The sequence below is a fragment of the Lagopus muta genome, chromosome 1, assembly GCF_023343835.1.
Source record: "Lagopus muta isolate bLagMut1 chromosome 1, bLagMut1 primary, whole genome shotgun sequence".
In the NCBI taxonomy this organism is placed as follows: domain Eukaryota; kingdom Metazoa; phylum Chordata; class Aves; order Galliformes; family Phasianidae; genus Lagopus; species Lagopus muta.
Window position 1 is genome coordinate 48,850,568 of NC_064433.1, and position 26,880 is coordinate 48,877,447.

The 26,880-nt window shown below is 45.5% G+C and overlaps 1 protein-coding gene across 3 annotated transcripts; it reads right to left on the bottom strand.

Annotated features, from left to right (window-relative positions):
* Nucleotides 1-1,877: 1,877 nt before the first annotated feature.
* On the bottom strand, nucleotides 1,878-23,594 carry TEF (TEF transcription factor, PAR bZIP family member). Of its 3 annotated transcripts, none has more exons than XM_048930020.1 (5): nucleotides 23,271-23,593; nucleotides 13,266-13,589; nucleotides 11,708-11,928; nucleotides 10,868-11,079; nucleotides 1,878-9,008 (listed from the first exon to the last, which is right to left on the bottom strand). In XM_048930020.1, exons 1-5 carry the CDS (start codon nucleotides 23,371-23,373, stop codon nucleotides 8,987-8,989), a joined length of 882 nt encoding a protein of 293 aa, XP_048785977.1. In that variant the 5' UTR covers nucleotides 23,374-23,593; the 3' UTR covers nucleotides 1,878-8,986. The 3 variants fall into 3 exon arrangements, with proteins under 3 accessions (XP_048785977.1, XP_048785893.1, XP_048786038.1); XM_048929936.1 differs by lacking the exon at nucleotides 23,271-23,593 and adding an exon at nucleotides 18,631-18,935; XM_048930081.1 differs by having other exon boundaries at nucleotides 1,878-11,079; nucleotides 23,271-23,594.
* Nucleotides 23,595-26,880: the final 3,286 nt, after the last annotated feature.

Below are 26,880 nucleotides of genomic sequence, written 5' to 3' on the forward strand. Positions count from 1 at the left end.
TCCACTGCGGGCAGTTTTGGCTGTAGTACCTGGTATACACACGGGGTCTCCAGCAACATCCCACCCAGGATTTGGGATGCTGCAGGTCCTGCTGCTTCACCAGGCCCACAGTAGGCTGCCTCCAGCTTTGCACATCAGCAGGGAACATATCAGCCTGCTCTTCAGTTACTTTTATTCTTCTTGTTTTAAGGGCAAGAGGAAGTTGAAAACATTTTTGCAACCTGCTCACCCATGGATTTAGCATCTTAAAGCCCAAGTTGAGAGTTGTAACATTTGAAAGCTACATAAAATATTTGAAATGTACTCTCCAATGGCTACATCTAACTACATGTAGATAGATGTATGTAATTATACTAACTGTAACTACAGCTATCACAACCAGCAGCAAGCAAGCACCCTGAGCTTGGTGTATATTTCTCTGTTGCATATTTCTCAATGAAAGCATTCCAGTTGCTATTTCAGAGCAGCAGAGGACAGATTCTTTCCCTGCTTCTCTGCAGATCAGAGGAGAAAAGAGGAAAATGGAATACAGTTCAAGTCCTGAAGTCAGCAGATCCCCCCAGCATATAGCGGGAAGGAGGTTGAAATAAGAAGCTGTTTTTTTTTTACCATAGCCATCCTTCAGATCACTAATGGCTACAAGTAGGAGAAAGCACTTCCATTTCCTGTAAGGAACTAGCAGTACAATGTTCAGAGCTGGCACGTTTAGAAACTTGTTCCCCACGCACGCAAGAGGACGTACAATCACCCTGGAAAGAAGGCACTGTGTTATCAACATCTGCACTGCTGCCAGCTGCACTTACAACAGGGAACAGATACCAAGCATCTCCCCCTGATTCTAGCACCGAGGCCAAGAAGCACTATGAGGATGCATCCAACACACCCTTGTAGCCACTCAGTTTCTACTGCAGCACTTTGTCTTGGCAATGTCACGTTCTTGGCCCACAACACACAGCACAGGTCAGGCCCCTTCCTCTACACAGCATTTAGCTTTTTAGCTTTCCTGCTCAGATTGCCTGAATCGCTAATCATGTCCCAGGCAGATAGCCAGGGAAAAGCAACTCGGTTACACTTCCTTCCTTCTGCAAAATCACACCAATTCATTTGCTAATCCACCACGGTGGGTTGTAGATAGTCATCTTCACAGTCATCTTCATGCATTCATTTCAGAATTACCCTTTCCAGCAAGAGGTTAAGCTGCTCTTCATAGACTTCATATAGTGCCTAGTCTGTACACCTCTTCCCTACACAATCAGTGAACATCTACGTTTCCTGTTTGAAATCATTGCTTTCCTGCCTGCCCCCACCCCCCAAATCACAAGGTACTCTCTTTATGAGATACTTCTAACAAAAGCAAAGAATCAAATCAACCTTACTGCACTCTTGTGGTATGCTAAAATAGCCCAAATGCACTAAAATGCCAGTGAGCTCATCTTCCTTGACAGCATACATCTCAGGTAGAACTGTTATAGACTGCAAGAGGCCAAGGAAACTAAGCATCTTCCTCTGGAAAGTCAGCCAGACAGTGAGCATATAAACAGCATTTCTTACCACTCCTTTCCCATTAGGTTGATCTTTACCTATCAACACTTGGAAGGAAAAAAAAGAAAGCAGCAAAATTTAGGTTAAAAATGAAGGAATGGAAAAGCTGTCCTCAAATCCTCGCAGATTTCTAAACCAGTTAATTCAGAAAAGGAGAGCCAGATAGCAGCTACCTGCACACCAAGTAGTTAACACATGGGAACAGCAATGGGGTCACAGAAGGCAAGCAGCTCTTCAGCATCTGCCATCTTCAGTGCAAACTGCAGGTGTAATACTGGCAGTTGTGTTCAGCACACAGATTGCTATCTAGAGAACAAAACTACTGAATCTCTGCGTAGTGGAATATACTTTTTATTTCTTAAAAAGGAAGGGTACTAACAGAATTTAATACAGTCAAAATTTTACGTTTTAAACAAAAGCTTTTATTTTTCTTAAAAACCAGTTATGAGCAGAGAGGTGAGAGGATTGAAACTACTCACAGAATCCAAGCTGAAGACTTTGAGAATTCAAATCTGTGGTTTATACAATTTAAAAAGTGTAATAAATGGAAATATAAAATAATACCAACTCTGCAACAGTGAAATGCCCTTTCTTCATTTGATTGCTGTTTAAGCACCTTTATTTTCTTCTAACAGCTGCCAAGAGTGTGTAGGTTTATGTACAAAATAAGTAGTTTGGGACAAAAGATTCATATATGAATTAAAACCATTTATGGCGATCCAGCTTTACCCAGCCACAATACAATCTTTATTATTTCCTTTGTTTCTATAGAATCTCTCAGCCAGAATGATCTCAAATTTATTTCATGGGCTGCTCTGAAAAGCAGCTGCATTTATAGGAATTATTTAGATAACCTTCAGGAGTAGGCATCCAAGAGATTAGACAAGTTAACACGTAGTAAAACTAAGGTTCATTTGTCTCTCATATAAATACTGTGCAGATTTATCATCCATCCCATTGAACTGCTGGGACAGATCAGTGCCACGTCTGAAGCCAAATAAAATATTTTTATCCAAGAGGAAACAGAATTTTGGGCCAAATATAGCAGACAGGAGTTCCCTCTGACTTTTTGAGTCTGAATGCCTTTGAAAAAGCCTTATAGGAACAGAATTTTCTGAACACCCTGCACATATGCTTAGCTATTTTATAGCCTAGAGACATGGGTGGGGGAAGGGAGTGGGGAAGAAGAGATCATCTGTACTCACTAGAAAAGATGCTGTAGCTTTGTTGTTTATGGAACACCACAGAAGCAGCTGATACCAGATAAAGTCCGTTCCAGTACAGCATTGAAGACAAAGAAGTTATGTTATGGCTGGAGAGGCTGTTATCACAGGCTGATCTCCTACTGAAGACTGACAGACCAGTCTCCACATCTCAAAGTGTTGGTGTTTCCTAACGGACTGCTTGTGATTAGAATCATTAAGGTTGGGAGGGACCTGTAAAATCATTCAGTCCAACCATCAACCCAGCTTGCTCCACTGTTCCTCTTTTAACAAAAGATAGAACAGGTCATGAAAGCTGATGGGTGTTCCAGCTGTGCAGCATCCAGCACAACCTCAACTCGTTAATTGCTCTCCCTCTCTAAAACCAAGACAGGGTACTCGTGTCATCTACGTACGTAACGCATCTAATAGAGATGTAGGCTATCCAGGATACAAATGAGCTTCAGTAAGTCACTCACTGTTTCATTGCAACTTGCTGCAGTCTGGCTGAAGGGTGGAGGCAGATCTGTTCAAGCTGAAAGAGGGAACAGTTAAAAAAAAAAACAACCAAACAAACCAAACCCTTTCAGTTTCCTCAATCACTCAGTGTTATGAATCATTTAACACTGCTGCTTTCCAAATGCTACTCACGCACAACAAAATTAATTGCTCAGCTAATGGGGTGGGAAGAATACAGTTACTGGTGCCATGGGTGACTACCCTTAAAGAAAGACTGGAAGAGAATCAGTTCCCTCAAATTCTCAGTTTCTCTGCCTAAGTAGCTCATTTATTTATTATTTTTTTTTTAAACACATTTTGTCTTGATAGAAAGCATCACAACTAGACTAGAATTCCACAACATCGATCTTGGTTTTGATTTCTGTAGTTCTCTAGGAAAAAAATAGAATCGTCCCAAATCAAGCTACACAAAGCATTAACAATATCCAGGAATTACAATGGAAGCACTTATTTATTACTTCATAGAACAGATCAGTTTTAAAAGTGTATTTACACGTCCTAAGTTATACAAAATACAGTATTTCAATAGTCATGTTAATCACCATATTTGAGACAACTTCACATAAAAGTGCAGAGGATGCATCCTTCCACCATCCTGGCCAGCAGCAAGCGGTCGCCTGCAGCGTGACGGACCAGAGCTGCTCTTGTGCTCCCTGGGGAAAACAAAGGCCGCCATCCCTTCTCACCGAGACACAGCTGCAGATCTAAGGAAACATTCAGGCAGGTACACGAGCAAAGTTTGTTGAGACCCACAGACCAAAATCACATGCCTTAATTTACTAGATGGATGTGAAGTACTTTTTTTTTTTTTTTTTTTTTTTCTTTTTTCTTTTTTGTAATACAGGTGTTGTACAGCAAAGGGCTTCTGCTCATGCCTTGGTTGGGAAAATGACGTAACGAGGGTTTTGGCTACGTAACAGGCACCCAAATTACATCTAATATGAACAGCCTTGTAGCTACAACTGACGGTGTTAAGGACGCAATTCTGCGGCCGACTGCCTGGACAGAGCTTCACATTCACAAATAGACCCTGTGAAGTCCACGCGGTTCTCTATGGATACAGGGCTCATCCCATGCACAACTGAGGTCTTAAAACACTTGGGGCCTCAGAGAGTAATTTCTTCATGACACAGCACTATCAGTTCGCAGGGGCAAGCCAAGTCCTGGCACAACAGCACACTCAGTTCAAGCAATAGCTATTTGTTCATGCCTTTCTGCAGCAACTCTCCACCCCCATCTCTGTATTCCTTTCACTTCCTTCTGAACCGTGGGCATGAGATCAACAAAAGGAGATTCCCGAACCTAAACAAGTTTCCTAAAACCTGAACAATCTTCTATAGGATGGGGATCCAAGCTGCTGCAGAAATTTAAACAGCGAGGCTTTGGTTTCAGCAGCCTAATTTGGGTCAGTAACCTGTGGTACCATTTTCCCCACTTCCATTTTCTGCTTTACTTGACAGCTATTTTGATGTTTATCTATATATGTATCTCCCTCAAAGTATTCCCTTTCCCCCATAGTTGCTTCAACTTGAAGTCTCCATTCCAAAAGGGACTTCCTAGCATACTCCCATGTTAAAAATGAACATTCTGTATGACAAATCTGCGTTACTGACAATTAAATCATGTAGTTTCTCAATTAGCATTTTGTTAGCATCTCCACAGAAGTTATGCTTACTTTTTCTACCTTCTTCCCATTCTTTTGTTGTGAATTTATCCATCTTCACCCTGTTGCAGCTATACAGATCAGAGTAATCAGCTGAAAATCTAGAAAGCTAGCCAGTATCTTCCAGTACTGCAAGGGCAAAACAACAGCACTGACAAATTTATCTTGCTGCTTTTGGATTTAGATGTAGATTACTAAGAACAAAAAAGATCTATGCATTAAGATAAGTTTGCATTTCTCATCTCCTGCTTATCAGCTAAAACAGTGAGGGCAAATGAAATCCTGTCTGGGTTTTAAAGGGTGCAAGATACCTTCACTCTCACTAAAAATGAAGGCATCTGATCACAAGGAACAGAGCCATGTTATCCTGAAGAGGTTTATAAGGCTGAAGCAACAATATTCTCTTCTGTGTAAATCCATTATTTTTGGGGGGGAAAAATCCCCCATACAAGAATGTTTTACTGAGCTGTGACTGCTGGCCTTCCACTGCACCCTTCACTGTGAAATACATTTATTAAAATCAGTAGGTAACACTGCAGGTAACACTGAAAGTGATTTTGACAGCTGAAATACCTTGGGCTTTCAAAATGCACAGCAGGGAAAATTGTCAGAAATTATATAAAACGTTACCAAAAGAACTGCAGAAAGCCACATAACATTCTTTTCAAGAAAAGAAACAAGTAAACAAGAAAAAGCCACAACGAAAAACATTCCTTCTCCCAGCATAAGTTTATACTATGCTTTTTAACCCTGTCCACAGCGGGGGAGGGAGGGAAAAGATTTCAGACTGTCTGAACATCAAAACTGTGTGAACAAATAAGTGAAGGATCGGTTTATGAACACGACACCTGCAATCAGGGATACATCCGCCTGATCCCAGCACAGGGAGCTCCAGAGCAACACAAATACACCCAGGGCTCCAGTGCTTGCTTAAAGCTTGATGCTCACCTCATCAGAACAAAGACTTTTTCCTATAGAAGTTAATGAGATCTTTGTTAATGGCTTCACTGGGAGCAGATGTTGGCATCAGGTGAAAGAATAAAATTCTAGGGACTTATTAAGTACCGAAATGCATTGCTGCATGGAAATGCAACTGTGTGGATTAGAAGGTCACGTACAAAAGCAGCACTGCGATAAGTTTTGTGCATCACTTATTCATTGTCAATTTTTCTGTAGAATAAGACAACAGTCAATTGCCAGTATCAACAGTTTATGCACTTTGAAAGCTAGTGCTGTGCAACGGCTGTTTGATTTCAATGTATTTCTTAATCAATGTAGAGCTGTCAAAAACAGCTCCCTTCAATGGCAATCCCTGCAGCGATGCTCCAAGATGCATTCCCTTTATTCCCTCCCCTTGGAGATGGTCCCTTTTTGGATGCAATGGAGTATATAGGAGTATAGGCACACTTACGGGCTCTATGTAGCACGTCCCAAGGTTAGAGAACTTCAGACGCTAACAGTGTCAATTCAGCATCTTTTAACACGTAGACTGAGCTAAAAGAATATTGGTCTTACGATCTCTATGGAAAACATATCCCAGCTATCATTTACAAATAGGACAGTCATCCTCGCCAAAGAAACAAGACTGCAAGTGAATCCTTCTGAAAGGAGCAGCACGCTTGGAAGCAGTTAAGCTCAACTTCCCAAGGCTGCAAAAGCTGAGAACGGAAATGAGCGCTGCACGTCACTGCCGTCTGGCAACGCGCGCACGCTCCTTTCGGTGTTATCACCTCCTCATCTACCCTTGAAGATGTTCATTCTTAACAGAAAAAAAGACATCTCCAACTATAGAAAATCAGTCACGTTTATCCTGAAGTGTGATTTTCCAGTTTTGCAACCTGTAGATACGTGAAACAGGATGTGCAGATGTGCACTGTTCTACAGGGAAGCACAAGAATTTACTAACAGTCTTCTCTGAAATAAAATATATATATATATAATGCACTGTTAGTTTCCACTGTATAAACCTTTGATACGACAGGAAAAGACAGAATTGCACATACTATTCTTACTGTTTTGCTGTTAAAATAGTGTGGCATACTGCAAAACCAGGTCCTGTATACAATGTATAGGCATTTAAAACATGCTCCTAAAGCAGTAAGACAGCAAGACCCCATGAAGGATTAGCAACTCCTTGCCCAGTTACAATATTCTTTGATTTAAGCAGGAAGCATGACTGTCAAGAATAGCCAAATCCAACTGGAAACGTAGAAATGATAAATGCAAAAAGAGTTGCTGTATTTACATGCTGTCAGTATCATCAAAGTAAAGGAAAAAGAAAAACAGGACATACCAAAAATATCCATTCGAATCTGCAGTATTTGCTACAGGTAGTGATACATGCTGATGTTCCAGCAACGCAGAGCTAAGCTATTCATCCATCTGAGGATGCTCATAGATCACCTCAGAATCACAAGTTCTGATCGTGCACTCGGTACAATTTTGTAACCAATGAAAGTTAAAAATACCTTCTCCACTCCAGGTCATGGTCCATTACAAATAACAGGTCAATAAGTGCATTTAATATATATGCCCTTTACAAAGGCTATGCTTTCAAAAAAAAAAAAAAGTTACAAATTCTGCATTTTAATTTTTATTCTTTAAGTGAAGGTACAACATTATCTGCTGCCTCGCATCTTTTTCTCTTTGCCTTTCTGCTCTGAAGAGTGGTATCTCTTGGGTAAACACTAACTCAGAATACTTGCTCAATGTTGTGTCAGGTTTTGCTGGTAACTGGATGTGCCTCATAACTCAGGCACTTGTGCTTCTGAAAGCTTTTTGGGTTATTTCTCTTGAGGTGTGTGCTATTCATCAATCTCCAGGCACAAATACACCAAACATTCACTCCTGTCTTGCAGGCTACAGCTCTGTGCTACTTTCCCAGAAAGCAAGTACTTGTTCTTCCCACTTAAATACAGCTCTTAACCTTCCTCAACATAAAGGTAGATTCTTGTTTGGCTGATGAAGCTATTACAAAGGACCTTCCACCTACTTTCCCCATCTTCTACACACAATAATCATCTCCACAATCTGCCTAAGCTTTCATCTACTCTCCCACACCAGCACAAGGAAGGGTCCTGGTACTTAAGGTGTCTGCTGCACCTCTGCAAAGTCTTTAGCTGTTTCAGATTTGTCAAACAAATGAAATACTCTTCTGCCACTGCAGCTCTCATGTAGTCAAGAGAGGGCAAATTGCAGCATGGCAGCTCATAGCCATTGCTTTGCTGGCACTAATACTCACTTGGTAGCCTTACACTGCCAAAAGACATGGGGATCAGACCAGCACCTTGTCCATGACTGCTAACTCGTACTAACTCATAACACAGGATCAGACTTTGTTTCAGAGAGATACCATTAAAAGAAAGTGAGCCTTGGAAAAAAAAAAAATAAAAAAAATCAGAAGGCAGGTTACAGCAGAGTTTTTCCTCTGACATGGGTTGTTTGACAGAGATTTTCTTACAGGCCTTCATATGGCACACTGGGGTGCTTTCTGCATTGTTTCAATACATCTGCTGTATTACTCTGCACTGGAAGCCTCACACGTCACAAACTGCTGTCTTTGATTCTGCACTCACAATACTCCACAAGATGCTATGCTGTACCAGAAGCGAGCTGCAGCATTAGGTACAACTTATTCTACTGCAGGGGAAAGAAGTTTTAAAGTATAGCAGTTCTTAATATATACAGACACTTCCATTTAAATCTCTCTATTTTCTTCCACTCGAGTGCCAGAACAGTCACTACTCACACAGGCTGTAAACAGACTTTGAAACATGAACTTTGAGTGTCTTGACAAAACCCCCAGTAAGTAAGCTTATTGTAGTTCATAGTTACAGTGAGAAAGACAGATAAGAAAGCCATATACAGAATTAAGGAGACTTTGCACTTTTCATCATGCCCAGCCCTGGGTAGTTCAGATGGGGTACTTGCAGGCAAGCAGGCAGGCAGGGTCATCGTCAGTTGTGTTGGGACACCTCAAAGATTTCACTGCTCACTCTGAAGACTGGCGATTCATGTGTGCTTTTTAGTTTCTTTGTTTTTAAAAGTCTTTAAAGTTGCATCACTCGGAATCAGATAAGTCACTTTAAACAAAGCAAAGTGTTAAGTGTGACAATTTATTTATAATATACTTCCCGCCATCACCACCACCACACACCACCCTGTGAAAGCAAATCCCCTGCTGAAAGGGTGACCATTTTTAGCATGTTTGAAAGAAATCAGACCAACACAGTATGAAGAGACACTCTGGTCGAATTAGAACATAAAAAGGGGAGAGAGATCAAAGCATACATTTACTTTAACTGTACTGGATTAGCCTGCTTCTCCACTTTCTTAAGAAGTCAACGCACAATTGGTTTAAATCCATACCAATTTTTCCATTATGTTTAAAAGACAAGCTGGGCACAAAGTCTTTAGTACAGGAAAGAACCTCTGTTTCATTTCCCTCAACATTCTTTTCAGATTTCAAGAGGGGAACTGGAAACTACCCTCAACATCTGCTACCTCTTGTTCACTCCCTAATAGAAGCATTAGCCCAGGAAGCATAGCTTAGAAGTTCTGACATAACTGCTATCTTAAGATAGCTTCTCTTGTTCTAGAAGGGAACTTCTGCACAAATACTTCTGTTAAAGCTTCTGGTTCTTGCAGCTGGAGGTCATGGAGAAGGTCCCAACATCACACACAACATAGTTCTCTTTTAGCAGCACATACTGTCAAAGCAGCACTTGGTGCTGAGAATGGATTATTTTCAAGAGAGCAAGTCTTGTATATTAATTTTCTATCAAGAAGCATGCTAGAGAGAGAACCAGCAAGCACAGAGTCCAGATACACTGCTACACAAGAGATATGGAGGTGTACTGTTGGTAGCTTGTTCCATAGCATATTTGGGAGGCAAAGGACCAAAACAAACAAACAAAAAAACAACAAAACCTTTGTACAACAGGTAAGGTGTAACAGAGTAACAGTGGCTAGTTTTGTTTCTCATGCTACAGAATTTCTGTAAAAATTTTAAAAGCAATTCCTTAACAGATGGGCCTCAAATTCAGCATAAGAAGGCAGACTTCTTTTTCCCCCTTACTCCTCAGTTATGATGAACATGTTGCTTCATCAGCAATTCAAGGAAGAAGTCTCCCCTCAGGGAACAAAAAAATGAAGGGGGGTGGTAGAATTACAGCTTAAAATCCACAACAAACTATTCTGTAGTCATCTGTAAAGTGAGGGACTCCCTGCTGTTCTCTATTCTAGGCTCCTGGAAGTTACCCAGAATTAGAGCCTGTCTAGAGGCTTGAGCAGTATTTTACCAACACTGTACTGACTGTAGTTTTCCTAGCGCTTAAGGTAGAGATCTCAGTTTCCACAAGAGATTGAACATTTCCCTGTCCTAAAGATTCTTTGTTCCTCTTCAACAGGAAGAGAGTGCTTTCTAGTGCCTCTAAATGGGAGAGGAAAATTTCATGATGCTGCACAGCAACATCTTAAAATGATGTTTCACAATTTGACTGGGGCAGGGAGGTGGCACACAGGTACAAAAGAGTAAGATTTTCTTGAAAACAAAAAAAAAAAAGAAAAAAAGAGCCTAAGGGACTCTGGTCTTTGCTTTTTTCCCTCCATTGAAAAAAAGAGAGATTAGAACAGAATGCAAAAGCTCTGTCCAGTCACAAGGAATCCGTGTATATTCCTTTGGACAGGATAATCTGTTCTTTCGTATGACATCAGAAAGTGCTCTATTAGTGCTAAAGTTGTAAATACGGACACTAAGTTTTCGGGCAACATGATAATCAGGAAATGTGTCTGAATGTTTTGCCAACTTTTTTTTTTTTTTTTTTTAAGATGCAAAATGGCAAAGCCTCCACAAACTTTATTTCTGAAAGTCTCTACAGAAGGCAGAGAAGTCTAAGAGGCTAAAACAACGAGCCCTAACAAGGAAAAGGGGTGTGCTTACAAGGGTCCGTATCTGGTCTCGTATTTAGAAACAATGTTCTTGCATCGCCCCACTTCCTTGCGCAGCTCTGCAACCTCCGTCCTCAGGGCCGTATTCTCTTTCTCAAGGAAGGCTGCCCGAATTGTGATCTGATTCTCCTTTAATCGTCGAGCATCGCGGGAACGCTTTGCTGCCACATTGTTCTTCTTTCGTCTTGTCCAGTACTTTTCATCCTGGAGCAGAAAGAAATAAGACAAAAAAGATGCCAACCTGGCATTTTGTATCAAATGAACACCTCTGTCCTATAAGGGCACTACACGCCATACTTGAGAGCTTCCTTCGTTGGTTCATAAGGCTCAGATGCTAAAATATAGGCAAGAGAGCACTGTAAGACTTCATAATCACATGCAAGTCTTGCTTTAGCATAAACAAGATGCCCTCCTAGAACTGGGGAGAATAAAAGACCTGGCTACTATGCTGTCCAATTGAAATCTGCTCTTGACTTAATTTCAATTCAAGAATGAACTTCCAAGAAAAATAGCCTGTTCTCTTGCCTGCTCAAAGCTACAGCTGGGCAAATACATACACTGGCCTTCAAAGCGCAGCCAATGTGGATGTGACCAGATAGTTCTTCTAATTTCTGCGTATATCATTTTCAGTTGCTCCTGCCTGGTAATTATCTCACGGTACTAAACCAGCAAAACAGCAAGAACAGTGGTTTACTTGTCAATTCTATTCCTGGCAATGCTTTTTCCCAGTCATGTATGTACAGCATGTTACCTTTATATGTGAGTGTGTTTGGTCAAAGAGTGAAAAATTTTGATCACAGCCTAGAGAAGTCTGCAGTAATAAATCTGTTACCTTTTGCTCATCTGGGACAAAAACCTTCTTTGCTTTTTTAATCATTGGTTGTGGTTTCAGGTCCTCTTCAGTAAACTTGTGCTTGCGAGGATTGAAAAGCTCACCACCAGGCACACTGGACAGCACTAAATCAGCAGGATCAGGATTAAAATTCACCTCAACTTCTACACAGTCAGGATCAATGGGGCTGGGTGTATTTCTCTCATTTTGCGGTGGGGATTCTGGCAAAAACAGAAGTTGCAACACATTCAGCAGGATGAAGAGAATTAACTCAGAAGCCACGCTGGATACCTCTGTTGTTGCAGCCAGCATTGAATAGCACTACCTGATATTTCTCTAATGCAATGCTTCCAGGACCATCTGCCAGACTAACAGACACGAGTAGACAGGTGTGGGACAAAAGCTAAGACTTCCTCAAAGTGTTTTTTTGCACTTGAGCACATTTAGGGTTGCTACAGCAAGTGTTTCTAAGCATGGAAATTGTATCAGCCTGAGATTTGTCCCTTTGAAAACATCACAGAAAAAAAAAGCTTGCCCAAACACTGCAGTCCTAAGTCCTTCAAAGGTAAGGCAATTGCATTACCAAAGGACTAAAGAAGTGTAGATTTGGTACAAATTTAAATACATGCTACAACCTTGCCACATGGGAACAGAAGTGCCCCAACAAGCTGCCTGACAGCGTTCACATGAACTTTGACATATTTATGCAACTTAGCAACTCAAGTTCATCGAGTTTGTAATATCAGTGCAACCTGAAGCAGAGATCAATGAACAAACCTTTTCATATGCCACCTGGAAAAAAACAAGCAAATAACACACCTTATGTCTTACAGAAAGAATTTCATGTTCTGTTTTTCGCACAGGTTCCCAGGAGGTCCTCAGCAAAATGCTTGCTGTAAACTCTGCTCCTGAAATAGCACTGTGCAAGTTTAGTGGCTAAGAAGTTTAAACTCCAAATCTAGCTCAAACCCTACTCATGAAAAGCAGAAGTCTCTCAGTACCATTTAAGTACATAGTTTTGCTTCTTTGTTCCTTCATTCTCTCTTCAAAGCAACACAGAATATTAAACTGTACCATTAATAGACCTTTTCCAAAGGTCAGTTTGCCATTTTCACAGGCAAGCAAGGAAAGGCTGCCTTTTTATTTATTTTTTTTTTCCAATTAAGCATTGTTATTTGAGGAACAAACCAAGGCAGTACAAGTGACTTGGCACAACCTATCAAATCTGTTAGAAGACAATCTGAGCAGCTGAATTCTCAACACACCCAGCTTCTCACCAAATAAGCAAAATTAAGAAAGCAAATTCTTTATGCTGGCATTCCAGCTCCACTGATTTCAAAAAGAGAAAGGCTGCATACTTGTAAACATTGACTCATTTCTAGAGCAAGGAGACTGAGGAAGACGAGAGGCAGCATCTTCATGAATTGACACACGGGCTACGCTGAGCACTTTCCTGTTACTTAGCCTGCCACAGCTAACAGCAATGGGTTAGCACATCTCCTCTTGGATCTAAAGAGGCACCTGCTGATAGCAGAACGATCAAAACAATTCCATCTACCTGTGCTGGAGGCTGCTTCAGATTGCTGGTAGACGGCAGTAGATGACGAAGACACAGGAGAACCGGTGGATGCACTGGCTGGCTCCTTTTCTTCCAGCTTAGCCACAGGCATGAGTGGATTCTGGTTCAAATCCAGGTGAGTAGGGCTGGAAGGAATTCCATTCTCTAGGAGAAATTCATCCAGATCCATGTACTCCAGATGGAATGACTCTCCATCGTAAGGAATAGTTTTGTCCCAAATAGGTGGCATGAGGGAAGCTGAGACTGCCATAGTGCTGGCAGCTGCCGCCTCATCTTCCTCAAGCTTTATCTTCTTCTCTTTATCTGAAAGATACAAGTAGGTCACTGCACAAGTTGCAGCTTAAAATAAAAAAAAAAAAAAATCCCATGGAAGAAAATTCAGTAAACCATATTTCTGCCTCAAGACATGATCTGGAAATGCAGATGTTGAAAGGCAACATTTGTATGCAGCTCAGCATGGTGTGCTTTGCCCCCCTGCAAGGGCTGGACCACAGTTGAGTAGCCTTGAAGATCATCAACTCTGCTGTGAGAACTCACCAAAGTACACTATAATACTGCGTCTGGCTTATTATTCACTAGCCACTGCAAAATAGACTGGTTTTGCTGCTGTGGGTTCATTTGTCTTTCCCTGAATTGTCCTGGAAGATGGGGAAATGAATGTCCTGACACAGAATTACAACGGAAGCCATTAAGAGAACTTTGAGGAAGCAGAGTAGTTTATTCTATGCATGAGGGAAAGAAGGTGCAGAAGAATAATTTAGATTGACATTCAGAAGTAAATAAGGGTTTTCAGACTGCATTTGAAAATCGGCTAGAAGGGTCCACAGCACATCAGAGACCCGGACCACTACTGTTCAGTATTGTAGATGCATTCCTTTCTAAAATGACTCAGCATGTCCACATAAAGTAATAGCTCCAAATGCTGTTCACTATAGATAGCTCAGTGTACCTACACACAATTTTTCCTCTTTGGGGAGATGTCTGATAAGGCATACTCCCACATCTCCACCCCCAAGCCAGAAAAGACTGATGAGCTCTCCATTTACTATGCTACAAAGCATGTAATACTGAAAAATGGCTGTTTCTACATTCCCCATAGCTACTGAATCTTCACAACTGTCTGGGACAGAATCCAAGCAGAAAACTCAAGTTATGGAATAATTACATAATTTAAGAGATAAAAATAAATTGGAAAAAAAAAAAAAAAAAGTCCAAGTTCTGTTCCTGATCCAGTTCTCCTCACAGCTATGCAATTCTACCTGCACTGCAAGGAAGCACTGCAGAAGCAATGTTAGGGCAGCGACTACTGAAGCCAGTGCTGCCATCAAAAGGAACAGTCACCAGGTGTAGCTGTACCAACTGGGAACTGCATCTTATCAAGGAAACAGATAAAATACCCACTCGGAGGGAACAAGGGCTGCAGGGAAGTACACTGGAGCACTGTGGATCTCCAGCATCTGCACACATCAGCCTAGCAAAACGCACAAGCCCTCGGCAATAGGATATTCCAGACCAGCTAAAATATACTAAAGGAGTATTCTACTTCATCGAGGTGGGAGTGTGGTTGAAACCGTGCCCTAAATCAGAAAAGCCTATTTATATAAAGCCTATTTGATAAAACTGGCATTCCTTCCACTGCTGCCTTAGCTGAGACGGAACTGAGATTGAAAGAGCTTTTTATGGCTCAAAGAACAGCACTGCCACACAAAATAAATTATCGTTTTCATCCACCATCCCCCGAACATTTTATACAAGAGATAGCTACTAATCTAAACACACAAGAAAATACTTATCAGCTACAGACTTGGGACTAACAATAAGTACCTAAAGGGTAAGCTTTGTCAACATCATCTCCTCGCAGCTATGGGCTGCTCCCCTCACAACTTCACACCGCTGCCTCTCAACTTCCACCTCCCAACACCTATCCCTGCTATAAACTCCTTTACCAACTTCCCTACCTTTTCCCAGGCAAAGCAAACGTTCAGGTTAACAGCCACGATCCAAACTGACCGAATGTTCTAAACAGCTTGTACTCGAAGCAAGTAAAGAAATGCTGTCTGCTCTGTTTCACACACAAAGATGACGTCACTAGTGAGGCACACTCCACCAAATCAGAACAGCCATTTTACATCAAGCTTTTGAATCTAGGATAGTGCATTCCCGTAAGGTTTGCATATTGCCCAACACAACCACCCAGATTTGTACAAGGAGTGGCGTACAATCCCGTAACAATACAAAACAAGTGACAATAATGATTTCTGTATAAATCACTTTATTTTTTATCAACATGACAGACAACTTGTGAATGTCGAATCAAAGCATCATCACCCCTTGCTCTTAAAAACATCAGTATTCCATTATAAACTATGCAAGTCTTAACACAGACAATAGTGCATGGGCATTGCAACATCTAACGCAACATCTCAAAACACAAAGCTTAGCTGTTGCGTCTCCAACCCCTCCCTTCCCTCCTCTCCCCCCCAACCCAGAAGATAGATGCCATACTGCAGGCACGTGTGGCTCTTATAAGAACTTTCAGAGCCCCACAGATGTGCACCATCATCCTGCTGTACTTTAGTACCCCAAAAAGACCGCAGCCCTTCCAACTTCCCCTTGCTATTGTCCCTGGCTCACATCAAATTAAATCCTTTCTTCACATGAGAGGACCACCTGATTCTTTTCCTTTTGCTACACGTTGAGAACTGGACAAGCACTGAGTCCCCAGTGTGGTCTTTGTTTAGCTACGCTGCCTCTTTCTCCACCCTCACTTCTAGCAGCAATATCTGAAACAAAATTAAAATAGCAGCCGTTAGCAGGCATACTGAGTGCCCGTGTATTTCAAACATGACGCATAAAAAGACAGAACTGTTGTGTGATCATTTTTACACTGACATTTTCCCACTGGCTTTCTTTCAATTCATTTAATCTTTATTTCCTGCTGCACAACATCCTGCTGGGTACACAATATCTAATGAAACACTAATTAACTTCTTGCATCTTGAGGTGAAAGTTTCCGCCTGCCCCAGCACAGGGACCTGAAACATTAATTCTCCAAATATATTTATAGTGTAAACAGGTATTACCTGACAGCAGAGCTGCAGTATCCTAAGAGGCTCCATTTGCAGTGATTCAAGGTCACCCTGGTAAATCTGGACTGTAGTTCTGCAGCTGAAAGCTCACGTCCAATTTAGTCCTCTCATTCTGCTACTATGACCTATTAACTAGCTTGTACATCTGCTGTTAAGAGAGGTCACTAGTTTACCTTAAATAATTCTGGCAACGAAAATCAAGAACTCCAGGTCACTAACAGCTGGAAACACTCATTTTAGCAAGCTGGAAAGAGCTTTATTGCTCATGCTTGTTTTTCCACAAGACAAGACAGATGTTTAGGCCACCACCAGTACCCACACTTTTGAGGAAGCCCCCCCTTCATCAAAAATATTTTGCCAAATTATACAGAAAATGCTGTATAGTCCAAGGCTGATTCTTCCACAGATCTTCAGCCCCATTTGTGACAGTGCAACAAGATAGGTTTTAGAGTAATGTACTTCTGATGCCCATTACTGTGATGTTTGTTGAGGCATTCCTGCCACACCAGCATGCAACTGGTGATTAAGGCATCCTTTGGACTGGAGAGTATGCAGCAGTTCATTATTAATAGGCAGGACCTACACTCCTGCTCCAAAATATTAATCCTCTTCCCTTACTCCACAGACTTCATTATTTTAAATTACTGGGTTTTTTTATTTAACCCTTATACTCTGCTCAAGAACAACTTACAAGTGCTGTTGCATATACTCAGTACATGGCAGAGCGTTCAAGATGATGGCATTCAGTTGGAACTGGATGTCCTCTGCTGTTGCTCAGAAGGATTAGAAAGCCTGCTCGCTTGCTGGGTAGTCAAATTACCCAGGGCAGTTGGAAAACCCATAGGAAGCTTGTGCAGACTATAAATGGACACAACTGCAGCTAGTTGATACCATTTACCTCAAAATAATACAGCAAATTGTATATTGTCAACACGCAAAGCACACGAGAGCCTTTCTTAGAAAGCCTGCTGACACTTCGGTTCCATCCATGCATTGTAAAGGAACAGAAAATAAAAGAAGGATCCTCTGAAGTCAGTAGTTGCAATTGTACTGGCAGGTCTTTTGTAAAATTAAGAACAGTTACCTGCTAACAGCGGTGCCTTTTTTCTCTGTCTTGCAAACATGCAGAGAATTGAAGCATCGAGACCAAAACAAACAAAGCAACACGTTTCAGGAAGCATGAAATGAAATGACATAGTGCCAGGTGAATTAAAGGAAGCCCAGGGAGAAATTTAAGAATGGGAACAGTGTGAACTTCATCCCAGTGTGAATGGAGAGGGGTAATCAGAATTCAGCGGGCCCACCAATAAGCTTAACAGGGTCATACTCTGTGCCTTCCCAAGCTGGAACGGGGTCATCTGGTAAAGGGAAAAGAATCCAGTGCTTCTCATCCTAGAGCAGTGCAAGGCATGAAATCCTTATTTGTTTTAAAATTTCACAGCTCCAAATGCTGGACGTAGAAAACAAAGCAGCCATATCCCGTTTGGTCACCACACACCACCTGAGGTTGTTTCTGATAGCACTGTCACCTCTGAAGGGTATTGGGTGAGGATAACAACCTCAGCACTGCCATAACATTGGAGATTCAAAATGCACTGCAGCATCCTGTGCCATAGCAACACGGCCAACCTCTATCCGAGGCTGACCTTTCTATTATTATTATTATTTTTTTTTTTTTTTAAAGCAGAAAGGAGAAAAAGGTATTGGCCAGAATCACGAGACGGATAGGTTTACGCAGTACCGTGCAAGGATAGAAAACGCCAACGGCTCTGCACTGGGAAGGCTACAGCCAGCCCTGTTTGCACAACGCTGCCCTCAGGAGCAGAGGAGCCCCGGCCGGGCAGGACGGCGCAGGTACCGGGCACACCCTTGGGGATTAGGCTCGCTTAGTGCCTAGAGCAGACAGAGGCACCTGAAGGCTCCTTCCAGCCCAACTTTGCGGCAACGGAGGCGGCCGCCTCCCGCGGCACACCCTACACCCCTCCCACCTGAAGCGTTTCTCCCCGCCTCGACGCACCCGGAGCGGCCCCAACCTCTCCCCCCGGCACGCTGCGGGGCTCGGGGCGGAGAGAACGGGCGCAGGGGGCGCCCCCCGGATCTCCACCCCCCCCAACCCGCACCGGGCCCGCCCCTAAGGCGGGAGGACGGCGATGGCAGAGGGAGGGGAGAGCGGTGGAAGGAGGGGAATGGGAATGGAGAGAGGGGAAGCGGGGGGGCTGGGGTGTCGCGCGTTCCCGCCGCCCACGCGCGCTCACCCAGCCTCGCGTCCCGCGGGGGGTTCTCCATCAGCTTCTTCAGCACCAGCGGGAAGGCTCCCGCCAGGCCCTGCTGCTCGGGCTGCTGCGCGACGACCCCCGCGCTCCCCCCGGCTGCCGTGGGCTCCGCTGCCGCTCCTCCCGCCGCCGCCGCCGCCGCCTCCTGGTGCGCGGCGCGGCCGGGCATACTCCCCGCGAGCCGGCGGGCGCCTGACGGGCTGTCAATGGTCGCCGACGGCCACGGCGTGCGGCGCCAGGCTGCTGCGGCGGCACCCCGGGACCCAGCGACACCGAGCAGCTGGAGCGGAAGGGCGCATGCGCCCCCGCCTCTCGCTTCAATATTCACGAGCGCCGCGGCGCCGCCCACCCGAGCCCTCGCGACTCGACCCGCCCTCTCCGCGGCGCCGATTGGCCCGTACCGCTCTAGGGGCGGGACCTCGCCGCCGGGCTCCGCCCTCCCCGCCCCTCCGCGGCCGGCGCGGGCACGCGTCCCCCGCCCTCCGGGGCACGTGCAGGGGCAGGCTGCGGCGGCTCGTTAGCATGCGAGGCCCCGCCCCTCGCCCCTCCTGTAGAGCGCTGCGTCACCGCCAACTGCTCCTAAAGGCGGCGGGAGGGGCGGACCGAGTGCGCGCGTGGGCGGCGGAGGAGCAGCGCCTGTCGCGGGGTGGGCGCGCATGCGCAGAAGCGAGAGACTCCCCCCCGGCGCACGCACACGGGTATCTGGCCTTCGGTAACCGTTAGCGGCTGTGGAAACGGTATGGCCGTGAAGTGCTGTCGCTAGCCCTGATCTCCGCGGGTCCAGGCCCGCCGTTGGGGAGCTGCATCACAGCAGCGGTTGCTGTGGGCCGAGGCCTCGCCCTGGCAGGCAGATCCCTAAATATCCCTTGTCTGGAGCCCGGGATCGCCGTGCCCAGACGGCCTGGATTTAATCTCCCTCTGCCCTACATTGCAGTGCGGCCGCTGCGTGCCCCACATAGCGTGAGCAGCCAGGAGGGACGTCAGCTGCCCTCAGTGGTCCGGGTAGGGCCTGCCTTCTATTCCAGCGGCAGGGATTCGTGCTGGGATTTAAGCTTCTGAAGGTGCAGGGAGATGTGTGTGTGCCAAGTTCATCCCCCAGAGCCCAGGCAGAGCGTATGGAGCTTCTGCCGAACGAGCAAGCTCGGAGAAGTGACAGCACCACAGACACAGGCCTCTGCTACCAGCAGCTGCTGCCTCCTGAAGGCTCTCGCTGAAGGCTGGCTGCAGCAAACCTGCCCGGTGCTGCGAGCAGCCGGAGGAACGGGCACACAGCCCCTCTTCAAGAGCCCCGGCTGCACCCTGCAGCACCACGGCTGAAAGGGCAGAATGGTTCTCCCCCCTAAAAGGGCCTTATCCCTCCTGGCAGACAGTAATGCTGCCTTGCTTCAGCTGCACCTCTGCAGACCTCCAGGGCAAAGGCTTCAGAAATAACTTCAGACATTGTGGTTTCAAAGCATAGCTTGACTTGACCCTTTCTAATAAATCTCAGTGGTCACGGAGACACAAAATCAGGTCTGAATTCCTCTCCGCATGCCCCAGAAGAAAGGGACAAGATTGGAAGTGACATGTGGTAGGTGCTCCCCACTGATACCTCACTGCAGCAAGCCCTTGTCCAACTCAGAGGGACATGGAGCACACTCTACCCTAAATGCCAGCTGCTTCTCTTGCATAGGCTGGAGATAGAATCTCCTTGACAATGCCAGCTCACATGGAAGGCCACCTGGTGAATGTAGGATGCTGGAGCAGTGTGGGTTAACATATCATTGCAGCTGATAAACCCAGCTGCAAAAGCATGCAGAACAGGTCATGCTCCATTGCCTGGTGTGCTCCAGGGCTGCCACGTGCCTTTCACAGGCTCCTTCTGCCTTGCCAAGCTCAGCTGGCAGAAGAAATAATCATATGAGTAGAAGAGGGATGGCACTTCACACGGGACAATGAAAGACAGATGTCAGACCACACAGGACAGAGGCAGCACATGCAGCAAGGGGCAAGTAAAGGTTTACAGTAAAGCCCTTGCCCAGGAAACAGCTAAATGGTAGGTGGTAATAAGAACACAACCTAGCAAGGCTGGGAAACAGCAGCTTCTTATGAATAGGATGAGGGGTCTTGGCCAAAGTGGGGCAGGCTGCAGGCTCCCCATTCAGCTACAGCTCTCTGGGTTGCTTTGTTCCATTGTTGTTGTGGCTGCAGGCCCCCAGGGATGATGCTATGTGTCAGTACAGTACATAGCTCCTTCAAGGAATGTGCTCTGTGTGCATCCCCCCCTACAGATCTAAATGGCAGCTACTTTGCTGGGTGACGTCTGTGTGAATGGAGGTTGCTACATCCACTCAGCAGCCTTTCCTCCAGGGATTTTCCGTTTAGATTGATCACGCTCTTTCTCCAGCCCATTTCCACCCCAGCTAAATAGTTGCTGAAGCTAAAGTTCACTCTACGCTGCCACTGCCTCGTGACTGTGCATGGGGAGGGTTCGGCCTGCACAATGTTAGCTGTTCTGCCCGAGGGCAGGAGGTCCTGGGGAGCATTCCTGTGGGTTCCCTCTCACAGCACCCTGCCTAGGCGTGGGCTCTGCCCCACCAGCAAGGAGGGAGGTTGCTCTGAGAGCTTTTCCTTACTGCTTCAAGGGAGTAGGGATTCAAGTTGCTGCCAGCATAAAGTGGACATTGCTCCCTCAGCTGTACCTTCCTGGTTGAGTTGGGATCTGCCTGGATCTTTACACTCGGTATTTTGCTCTGCAGCCGAGGAGGATGAGAGGGGGACAATGAGATGTGAGGAGAGGAATGCAGTGGCCTTGGCTGTCACTGTCGGGGACAGATGATGCAGAACAGCTCAGCTTTGATGCAGCAGGGAAGGAAGCAGAAAGCAGCCCAGTGCTAAGCACAGGGTGGGACATGTCCAGCAAGCTCTGCTGGGAGGTCTGAATCCTCATTTCAGACACAGGGCCAAACAAAAACAGAAGAGGGGTGTGTAGGTATGGAGAGCCGGCAGGGAGAACAGAACTTTGTGGGAAGCAGGACGTGATGGGAACACTGGCCGCAGGAGGGAAGCGGCACAATAATCACAATTCTGAGGGTTACGTGAGGTGATGCTAAGAGGCAGGGTGGTCCCAGGACTGAAGAGGAAAGCTGCCACAAGACAGCAACCTCAGCTGCCAAATAAGCCACATTCAGTTAAAATGAAATTATTTCCTCTGCAAATCATTGATCCCCAACAGTCCCTACTCCTACTTGCCAGACAGACCAATCTTGCCAGCACTCCCCCCTTGGATTAGTTCAATCCACCTGGCTGTGGAGACCAGAGGTCTCAAAGGGCCAGCCATACTTCAGCAGAGCCCCAGCAAAGCTCTATGCCGTGTGAGCCACCTCTGTCCATTACCAGTTGCCTCCCAGCCAGGTCTGCTTTCCACATGGGCATCAGTCGGCCCTGAAAACATGACCTGCTTCCAACATGTGGCTTCATATCATGTGGTATGTAAGCACACCAGGTAAAGCACGCCAGTCAAAGTCTCAGCAAAGGAGTGAGCCAAGCAAGCTCACAGATAGGAGGAACAGAGTAATGTGATAAAATAAGCCTCTGGAAGGTATGGGCATTTCCCCTTCCCTTTTCCCACAGTGTTTGCTGTATTTCAGCAGGCAGCTGCTTTACTGCCACAGCATTCTTCTTTCCTGTTGACAACCAGGGCAAAAGGAAAGCTCCCCTCCGCACTGTGGGCCTGGCTTTTCTGCTCCCAGCTTGGGTCACGCTTGCCCTCAAGACTGCGAGCTGTCTGCCTTGTCCTCTGGCAGCTCCCTGCCCAACAGCCAACTCAGCAGGAGTTCTTTTTGGTGAGTTCAACTTGCTCGTGCCTGGACATGAGCGTATGGTGCTGAGGTGTTCCCACACACTTCGCTAGCACTTGTCAGCAAACATTACAACACAACAACCAAAAAACAGCTTGCCAAGGGCATGTGGCATCCCATCCAAAACCATCAAGTCCGCGAGTTATATGATGGGTGCTTGGAGCGTGCCCAACAGGAGAGAATTGGTCAGCCCAGAAGAAGCACAGACTAAACAACTTCTTGGATCATTTCCATTTGTTTTCTTGGAGGCTGTAGAGAGTGGGAAAGCCTAGGAGTACCTGAGTGCTCTTGCAAAGAAAACACAACATTTGCTTTGTTCTGTACCTCAGCTTCTAACCGATAAACAACTGCAGCATCATGCACAAAGTTTGCACAGAATCAGCCAGCTGGGCACCTTGCCCCAGGCAGTGCACATCTGGGGAGCAGTAGTGTCCAGAGACTGAGCACATTACATAGCACGGATAGAAATCCTGGAAGTTGCTCCTATGTGAGCACAAAGGTTTGTACCCAATTCTTCCCTGCTCAGAAAGCTTTGCGGGCGCTCAAGAAGTAGCTGAGATTAAAAGGATCAGGAGCTCAGCACTCCTGATGGATTTTGTAATCAATCCATCATCACTGCTGTTTTATTCCCAGCTGCACACCACACTCACTCCCAGCACTCCCCAGCTCACTTGGTGAGGCAGCACACCCTTGAAAAGTTTGCAGTGAACAAACTTCTGCCCGCTTCTCGCGTTGCAATTTATGGAGAAAAAACCAGACCCCTAAGCGTTCCCTCCGTCCTACCTGTCATTTTGTTGGTCCAGGGTAAGGAGTACTCCAGCAGGGACTTCAGGACTTCGGGAAAGTCCAGGGCAGCGGGGCCCCCAGGGCTGTTGCAGACTGACATGTCCTGTGCCGGGACTGCTCTAGAGAGGCCAATGGAGTGCCAGCAGCCTGGCCGCCAGTGCCGCAACCCACTCGCCTGGACCTCACGAGAGGGGTTTGGAGGCACCCGGAGCAGGTTTTGCCAAATAACTCCGGCTGAGAAAACCCGAGGAGGAAGGGAAGCAGCTTGATGGAGATGCAGTTTGCCCAGCTGTCTTCACCTCCCCCACTCCCACTCTGAAGTGGCCAATTGTGGAAATTGCTTGCAGCCTAGCAGGGCTGGGCCGGGCTGCTGGCCAGCACGGTTTTACAGGGCCTCTCGCAGCCAATCCGACTGCGAAGAACTGGGCCAGTTATCTAACTTTGAAAAGGCAGCACCCTTTTCTTTCCCAAGGTGTTATAATAAATACAAACATTGTGGCTGTGAGCACAACAGCAAATGGATCTGTGGAGCTATGAGCTGCCCAGCCTGCCCCACAGAGACATACACATCGTGCCTGCATTTGCCTGCTAACTTTCCAGCTGTCAGAGAGGCAGATAGTGCCTGTTTTTCTATGATGTAACACTTACTGTGTGTCCATGCTAAGTCCCTACTGATTAACAGTGAAAGGCATCTTCCTTATCAAGTCTGCATCAGGCACAAAGCGCAGAATTTCTCTTCAGAAGCGACACAGAGTTTTATTGGAAATCCAACAACCTCCTCTCAAAGCGGTGATGTGAGGCAAGTTCATGTACCCTGAGAGTACTCTGATAACAGCTGGTTAGGTAAGATCTGCAGCATGCAAGCCCCTTCTATTAGTGAAGGATTTTTTTTAGTGTGGAGGATCGACAGGAGACAGGAAGAAAAAGATCTGATCTTCTTTATAGGGATCTGTCTTGGCAAGGAGAGGCTTGCATGTGCTGGGGTCTTCTCCTGCTGAGTGCAATAATGAGAACAGAAGTGCCTTTGTTTCTTTTTGCTCCTGACTTGCAGTGGTTTGAGTCATAGAATCACCAAGGTTGGAAAAGACCTCCAAGGTTATCTAGTCCAACTATCCTGCTACGGCAGGATACACTCACTAAACCATGTCCCTTAGTACAACATAAGTGTTTCTTAAACACCTCCAGGGATGGTAACTCTACTGCCTCCATTGTCAGCCTGTGCCAGCGCCTGACCACTCTTTTGGAGAAGAACTTTTTCTTAATATCCAACCTGAACTTCCACTGATATGACTTGAGGTTATTCCCTCTAGTCCTGTTGCTGACATTTATTGCTTTGGCAAATTAGGTTTGTTGGGAGGAAACTGTCACTCAAAATCTTGCATTCTTAAATTTCAGTGGGCATTTACAAGTTACTGTGTATAGAGCTGAGAAGGCACATCTCATCTTGTGTTTGCGATGTCCACAAATTCTCCTGCCAACACCATGTGTCCTTCTTGACTCACAACCCGATGAAAATCAAGCTCTCAATCAGGAGAAGGTTTTACATGGGCAGTAATAGGTTTTAAACTAAAAGAGAGGAGATTTAGATTAGATATTCAGAGGAAATTCTTTATCCAGAGGGTAGTGAGACATTGACGCAGGCTGCCCAGAGAGCTGTGGTGCCCCATCCCTGGAGGTTCAAGGCCAGGTTGGATGGGGCCATGGGCAGCCTGAGCTGCTGGGTGGCAGCCCTGCCCACGGCACAGGGGTGGAACTGAGTGGGCTTTAAGGTCTTTTCCAACCCAACCATTCTGTGATTCTTTGAAGAACTTGGTAACATCACTGGTAGGATGCATCAACACTGCCCCAATATCCAGCCCCAGAGAAGCAGAAATCATGGTATGGACTAACATCAAAGCAGTGCAGAGCATCCACCTGCCCTCTTGTCCCTGACATGGAGAAAGCTTGAGCTGCTTTAGTGAATGGAGTTGAAATGTTGGCTTTGTGTCATCATGGAGAGCTGCGGGCATGGCCATAGATTGCAGAATTTGTTCTGGCTGCACTGTTATCAGATCAGTTCATTATTCATTTTCGCTGTAATCCCATGTGAGTGCAGCTCTCAGCAACCTTTTCCATCACTCAGAAGCCCGGTCAGCCACTCACAGTAGATTTTCTGACACACTTGACCAGCCACAGTCAACTTGCACTGGCTCTAAATGGGTGGCCACAGAGAAGGGTACACTGAATGTGACATAGAGAGCCAGATTCCAGGAACAACAATTTAAATTGCAGAAGCCAGGAATACATTCATTTCAAAACCCTAATTCTCCTGCTGTCTTTGCAGGGATCTTTCTGCAGGCCCAAACTGCACCAGGAATTGCAGAGCACCTGCTGCAGAGGTCGTCTGCCTTCCTGACACCCTGAGGCTCCAAGAAATTATTTTGTGCACTTGGACTTCTCTGATACAGCTCTGTTTATTGCAAGGAGCTGGCTGAGAAGGCTCCTCGTACAGGTCTAAATGTTACCAACTTTCCCTCAGCCCCAGGAATGTTCCCTTGGTCTCTTTAAAGGGCCACATCAGTAGTACTTCTGCAGCTGCCTTTCTGCTGCCTTCCCTCATGCCAGTCTTTCACAGCCAATCTCAGTCCCAAAACATGAGACAGTGGCATGCCTGGGTGCCTTCCTGGGCAGAAACTCCTGAAAATTGTCTCTATGGGTCTTGCACTGTGTGGTAGCATCTGGGTGCACAGTGTGAGGCCACAGTTTCATAAGGGAGCTTAGTTGTGTATCATGAGAGCACATCTTATGGGAAGCCTCCCAGCAGCAAGGACATTTGACAAAAGTGCAGCATTTATGGTTATTATTACTAATTGCCATCTCAGCTTCCTCAGATGAAATGAAAGCTTGGCTCAGTAATCCAATGGGATGTTTCCTCTTAGAAAATAAAAAACATTTTTGTCTGACTTGATAAGGACACAAGGCTTACACAACAGTAGTATCTATCCATCCATCTATTCACCCCTCCCTTACCCAGAACACACTATCTGCTTTGACAAAGGGATAAATAAGTTTAAATATATTTTTTCTACTAGACAGATAAGCTAGGAAGAAGAGAGTCAAATTAATGACTCCTCAGCAAGAAAACCTGCTGGTTTTTATTCTGTTTGACCTGGGGCATGCGTATTGGTAGCTGAGACCCCAAAGCACATATTGCCCCTAGCAGACAATAGTGTGGGTACAGGCAGAGCCAGCAGTACTGAGAGGACTTTGAGGTGACAGATAAGGTTTGCTGCTCCTCTGAGGTATACCTGGAAATAAGGATAAAAGCCTGTAGAAACCCTTAGAAGCTTTACAAGCCCTGCTGCTCTTGAACAGCTTTCTTTTTTCAGCCACTTGAGAGCATCCACTTTGGCAGCACAGCCATTATTTGGAAATTTCCATATCACCTCACATGGTCTCCTCTTGCAGGTCTTACAGATCAAACTCCCCGTGGACTGGGTGGAGGCTCCAGCCTCAATTCTTTCATCAAACCCAGCCTGGTAAATGGTTTCCTCTTTCTTCTCTTGCCCAAGCAAACCCTTTGCCAGAGGTCAGTCACTGCCTCTTTCCAGACATCCGTAATTCTTTT

What these genes read in the sequence shown, in the direction of transcription:
- TEF (XM_048929936.1), bottom strand. Translation starts at nt 18,817, where the DNA reads ATGCCCGGCCGCGCCGCGCACCAGGAGGCGGCGGCGGCGGCGGCGGGA. An exon ending in CCCGCGGGACGCGAGGCTGG is followed by an intron (nt 13,590 to 18,630) that starts GTGAGCGCGCGT and finishes TGTATCTTTCAG; the next exon opens with ATAAAGAGAAGAAGATAAAG. An exon ending in GAGACCAGATACGGACCCTT is followed by an intron (nt 9,009 to 10,867) that starts GTAAGCACACCC and finishes CTTTGTTTAAAG; the next exon opens with TGACTTATCTGATTCCGAGT.